At 44.2% G+C, this 6,000-nt stretch overlaps 1 protein-coding gene across 1 annotated transcript in view; it reads right to left on the reverse strand.

Annotated features, from left to right (window-relative positions):
- The window catches only part of ncam2 (neural cell adhesion molecule 2), a 1,072,172-nt gene extending 1,066,473 nt beyond the window's left edge, over window positions 1–5,699 (reverse strand). The window contains exon 1 of the mRNA XM_048603020.1: window positions 5,547–5,699. Within this exon, the coding sequence (XP_048458977.1) occupies window positions 5,547–5,598 (52 nt within the window). The 5' untranslated portion in view covers window positions 5,599–5,699. The remainder of the gene's footprint in view (window positions 1–5,546) is intronic.
- Window positions 5,700–6,000: the final 301 nt, after the last annotated feature.

Here is a 6,000-nt window from a genome sequence, read left to right on the forward strand (position 1 = left end):
AAAATGAGGGGATGATGACATTGCTTAAAGATATTACACTTTTCTCTTCCCCAGGAGTCTGTAGTGACAGAGACGATGTATTTATAGAAAGTGCTACATAACAGTCTATTATAGAATAGTTGTATCATGAAGCTATAAAAAGAAAGAAAATGTGAAAATCATAAGCAAAAATAGAAGCAGAGCTGCAATAACTCACTTTTTAATCTCACTCACAGGTTAGGTCGTAAAGAATCCATTGTGACTTATCCCTAGTTATGGATCCCACATCAAAATATTGATATCTCTTACAAATGCAATCAAATACATCCTGCATTTCCCATTTTACAGCTGGTAGTCTGAAAAGAAGGTTCCATGATAGATTGTAAACACCAGAGAGTGAACATCCTTAAGTAACACAGCAGGAGGTAAACAGTGTGCAGCATGGTGTCCATCTAACTTTTCCATGAGGGAATCATGTCCAAAAGGACAGAATGAGGGGAAGATAATAATTAGTTGGAGACATCTGGAAAAAACAGAGTGGCTCTACATAGAATTTTCAGTGCAGACTTTATTAGAAGATGTGCCAAACTGTTCTGAAATACTGTCCTTATAAGATTCTGGTAAACTAAATATATATGTGAACTCTGTATCTGTTGAAAGCATATATGATCCATTATTGATAAATATTAATGCAATATTTTCATTTGTACTGCTTCAACGTAAATACATGGTGCCATTTGAGGTCAGTAAAAAAAGAGAGCAACTATACTTCTGGGTAATGTGTACTGCTTGAGAATGTCACTCTTCTTGTCATACAGACACCATCAGTTTTTTTTTAAAAAAGCATCATCCAACCCATTGGATGATTGCAAAGCAAATTCAAAAGAATATTTTTTTTAAAAGGGACAGGATGCAGAGTCAAATACAGTACCATCTAGTTATAAAATATGGCAACAAAGATTCTACTGGTGCATCATTCTACAACTTCAAATTGTGCTTCAGTTTGCGTAGTGTGTTGAATGCCCCTTATGTAACACAAAGTGGTTGGTGCAATCTTATAAAGTCATCACAAATCACCTGGGTTTGAAGAGGCCTCAAGTGGAGATTAGAAAGGAAAAAATAATTCGTGCTGAAGTGTAAGGAAATGGGAAGTGTAAGAACATAGAGGAATGAGGAGTTCATATGCAAAACCTACATGTCAGAACTGGATATTGATTCGCCAGTTGAAACTCAATGTATGGTTGTGTAAAGCTCTCGCAGTTTGGAAAGGATTCAGGGGAAAATGTAATTCCTTTCATGATTAAATCATTGTAAATGCAACAGAAAAGCTCTCTATTTCGCAGCTAAAATGTAAAAGTGGCAACATTGATTGAAAGAACTTTTCTCACCGGATGCTGCCACTCAACATTGACCGAAAAGAATACTATTCTCCAGATACCATTTTGTAAGATATTATCATTCCTGAGAAATTGTAATGGGGACCAACAATGATAAGTGCCAGCACCAGCGATGAACTGGTGGGCTTTGCATAAGTAAGAAAAGAATTTCAGCTATGAACAGATCTCAGGGATTCACATCGGAATCCTCCTCATTAACCTTTGCTCATTGTACTAACATCTGAAGCTGTAATTTTGACTATCTGTGTTTCTATGTAAACCAGCAAATATTCAAAAGATATTTGATCAGTCACACACATTTCCCACACTTGCATTTGAGCAAGTATAAATGGACAAAGTGCCACCTAGTATTTTGCATTGAAATCCCAGTCAGTATTTATCACTCAATGAGCCCAGGTAAGAATTACACCTGCTCAATATCAATGACAGATCCCAAAGTAGGAAAAATGAGGAGGTTGGCTTCTGAAAGGACCTAGCATTGTGTATTGAATTTGGGAAGTCATGCTGGCAAGCAGCATTTTGTCACTTAACAATTGGTCTTTAATAATGGGACAATCTCAAAGGGTCTACGGAAAAAGGAAAGAAGATTTGTAGGGGTGGACGAAAAAAAGACATAACTACACCAACATTTTCTTCACATTTCTATTGCCCTCTTCTGTACACTGTTAAGTAAAATCAGACAGTTAAGGGAAAGACATTTAACATTCTGAAATTCAGATTCCAGCTGTTCCCCAGCCATATCTGCTTAAAAAAGAGAACTGAAGTAAAAGCAAGCTTCACCAAAATTAATGAAGCAGAATTCAAGTTACAAACAGGCTATAGTTGGGTCATTCGCTTTCCTCGATTAGAACTTCCATTTTTATCTACTCCAGTGCCAGAATTAAGGTAAAACTGGGTGTCTGAAGGAGTGAAATGACTGCTTGTTCTGAGTGGTAATGATAAAAAAAAGGCGGCAGCCATCTCGAAAGCTGGGAGTGAGAGAAAGAAACGGCCTGATTGAAGAAATATTTATTCATTGACCCACGCCGTGCGCCTTACCTTCACAGCCGTGTGTAGGTCACCTCCAAGGTACTGTTTACTTCAATTATATATCATTACGAGAAACAACCGTTTGATGATATCTAATCAATTTAAACATCTGCGGGTGTGAATGAAATCTTCATGATTTTTTTCTCTCTATTCAAAGCAGCCTAGATCGAAACTGCTGAATTTTAACTCTTGCTCTCACCCAAACGTGAGGGTTTAACAGTTCTGAAGCAGAAAGCAGCTGCTTAAGAAATCCCTTCGCTGGGTCTATCCCCGAGCTCAAACTCATGCTGTACAGTCCGGACAGAACCCTACCGTTCCTCTCCTCCCTTCCCTTCACCAATGTTTTCCTGCTAGTACCAGTACCGCCTCTGTCTATTCCCACCGTAACTCAACCTTCGTACCCCCATCCCCCCAACCCCTGTTTAACTCAGTCCCTCTCATTCACAGACTGCAATCCAGCCCTGGCTTCAAACCCAGGTAGAATCCCAGTCTCTGCACCTTCAATCCTGTGCATCCCTCAGTCAGTGCAGAGTAGCGGATGGGCCAAGACAGAATGCAATCTGGAGCAATGCCATTCAATCATCCATTCGTTGCAAGCAGATTACTCTGATGCCTAGACAGGGATCTTTAACTTTGAAGTCTTTCGGTTGAACGGCGTGACAACTAAATACCAACTCGGAAAGCCTGTCACCCAGGCGTTCCTGTCAACAGGTCAGAAAAGTGATGCTAAACAGTCAGACTAAAAACAAATGTTCATTGTGGGAGGTCAGCCTTCCGCCTGTTTAGTGGGGAGCGAGATTACCTTGACGTTAATGATATTGGTAACTGTAAATTGTACAATCGATAGCAATCAGTTGAAGGGCAGTAAGTCACATTTCAAATGTCACTGTCTCTCATGTACACGAAACCCATCTCTCCTGCCTCGGTAAGTGAAGGGTTAAAACACATCCCCGCTCTCTGTCTGGGGAACAGCCAAACGACAGTTCCCCCAGGGTCCCTGCACCGTGATGTGGAACAGACAGTGAGAGATAGCACTAGACCAGCACTCAGGGAGAGAGCCCGGACTCACGGAGCTCAGCTCTCACTGATCCCACAGCTAGAGGAAGGGAGGGCGACGGGGAGCAAAGATTGACCAACTTCACAGCAGCTGCGATTTGGGAGCTGGGTAAATGGCTCGCCACGGTACAGCTGTGAGGTTACAGTCAGCTGCAGGCTGTACCCTTGGCCCCTTGTCCCCAGGCCGCTTCACCCTTCACCCCATCCCCGACTCTCTGCATCTTGTCATCGCCCCAAACTCACACTCCGCGGTGATCAGTTTCAGTTGGTGTGACCATCCAAAGCCCTGTCAATGTCAATGCCCAGATGCTGACTGGTCACACCAATTTCAAATCCTGCTAACTCTATCACCGCTGATGTCCCCATCACATTCACATCCTGCCATTTCTATAGCCCCGCTGTCCCCATCATTTTCGTATCCTGCTAACTCTATAACCCCTGTTATCGCCATCACATTCACATCAGCGAACTCTATAACTGCGTTGTTTCCATCACATCCACATCCTGCTAACTTTATAACCCGTTGTCACCATCACTTTTATATCGTGCTAACTCTAGCCCCGTTGTCACCATCACTTTTTCTAACTCCAGCCCCGTTGTCACCATCACTTTTATATTGTGCTAACTCTATAGCCCCGTTGTCCCCAACACATTCGCATCCTGCTAACTCTATAACTCCCGATGCCCCCATCTAGTTCCACTTTGGTCTGGCCCCACCCCAAATAATATTGCTACTTATTATTAAAAAAAAGACTAAGCTCTTCCTTTGACAGTGTTTGGTCATTGAAGTTCCAAGTGAGTGAGGAAGAAGAAAGGTGAGGCAGCAGGAGATCAGGAGCAGTTGCTCACAGAGACTGTTGCAGAGCGGAAACATCGGGGGCTCATCGTCAACAGATCTACGGAACTCCCAGAGCAGAACACCTTCACCAGAAATTGTTTTCGGGGCTCAGCCAGCATGTGTGGATTCACTCTACCCACTTCTGCGCCTTGCAGTTGGGGAGATGGTTCATGGAAGACGCGCTCCCATTAATGGGGTGTGTGTGTCTGTGTGAGAGAGAGAGTGATGGTGAGACAGGCAGGGAAAGCTATACTTTTAGCCGGAGACAGCTCCGCACTGCCACCTGCCGCATTGAGCAGTCGACTCGAGAGATTCTCACAAGCCCCGCTCGAAATCCACTTCCACAGACATCCAACTCGGTCTGAACACCCGCCCAGCCTAAACTTTCAGCATCCAGGCGACACACACATTTTATCTTTGCTTCTGGCGCCTTCCCGTCCATTCCAATCCAAAATCCTGAAGGGGGGCAGTTTGCAGCTCACTCCATCCCAGAAATAAAACATTTTTAAGCAACAAAAAAATCCTACCGTTCCCCCGCCAAACCCGCTCAACATAATGTACCTGGAATGTGATGTATCTGAACCGCAGATTGCATCCCCTCACAATTGTCACCAAACTCTGCATGGATCAAGCCTGGAGATCGGCAAACATTGATATAGCTGCTCAATGATGAGTGTGTTTGTGTTTGTTTGTACGGGAAGAGGGGTCCTGTCTCCTCAGCTTCAGACTCTCTCCAAACATTATTACACGCCAGGTACAAACTCTCCGAGATTTCAGATGCACAGCCTACCGTTTCGATAGACACATTCATGAAAGTACAAGCTCAAGAGTGTTGGCCAAGAGCTGGCGTTTCACCAGGACCCCCGAACCACACAGACACAAACACACACCCAATAAACACAAGGAGGAAAGTTAACACCTTCAATGTTCCCCAAATAAGCACCAGATACAACCCCCCAAGCCTTCCAGCCCCGTCTCACTCGGCAAGAGGTCTCTCACAAGGCGGACACACAACGCAATGATGGGGTGGGGGGGGGGGGGGGGGGAGACGAAAAGTGAAAGACTTCATTTCAAACAACTCTCCAGTTTTCAATCTCTTCTGCAACCTGTCCCGACGCTCAGTCCCACATTCTCTCTCTCTCTCTGCAATGCAGTCGATGCATCTATCTGGGGTTTTGTATGTGTTTTCCCCCCTTCACATAACACACTACATGCATATTGTTATTGACATGACCGTGGCTTCCTACCTTCCCCGCCGCAGACAAGCAATCCGATTAGGTAGAATAAGGCGAAGGTCATTTTCCCCCCCGGAGCTTGTGGCCGGTGCAAGGCAGCTTCCCGGAGACTCGCACTGAGCCGGTTGCTCCTTTGCCAGAGCGGTTCCTGAAACTGGCGCTCAAAACCGTGCCACACTGAACTATATCGCATGCCAACCTCTGCCAGAATATTCCTCCGCGGCGGGGCGGCGCATCGCCTTCACACTCCGGCGGTCAGTCAACCCATCACTCTGCTACAGAACATAAATATCTGTATTTACAGAGAGTCTGATAGGGAGAGAGAGAGAGAGAGAACGATAGAAATAGGCAGATAGATAGATAGACAGACAGACAGACAGATGTAGAAGTTATAGCTAGATGAATGGATAGATAGATGGATAAATAGATGGAAATAGATAGAACGATAGAGATAGATGGATAGGTA

Source organism: Rhincodon typus, chromosome 11 (assembly GCF_021869965.1).
Source record: "Rhincodon typus isolate 14 chromosome 11, sRhiTyp1.1, whole genome shotgun sequence".
NCBI lineage: Eukaryota > Metazoa > Chordata > Chondrichthyes > Orectolobiformes > Rhincodontidae > Rhincodon > Rhincodon typus.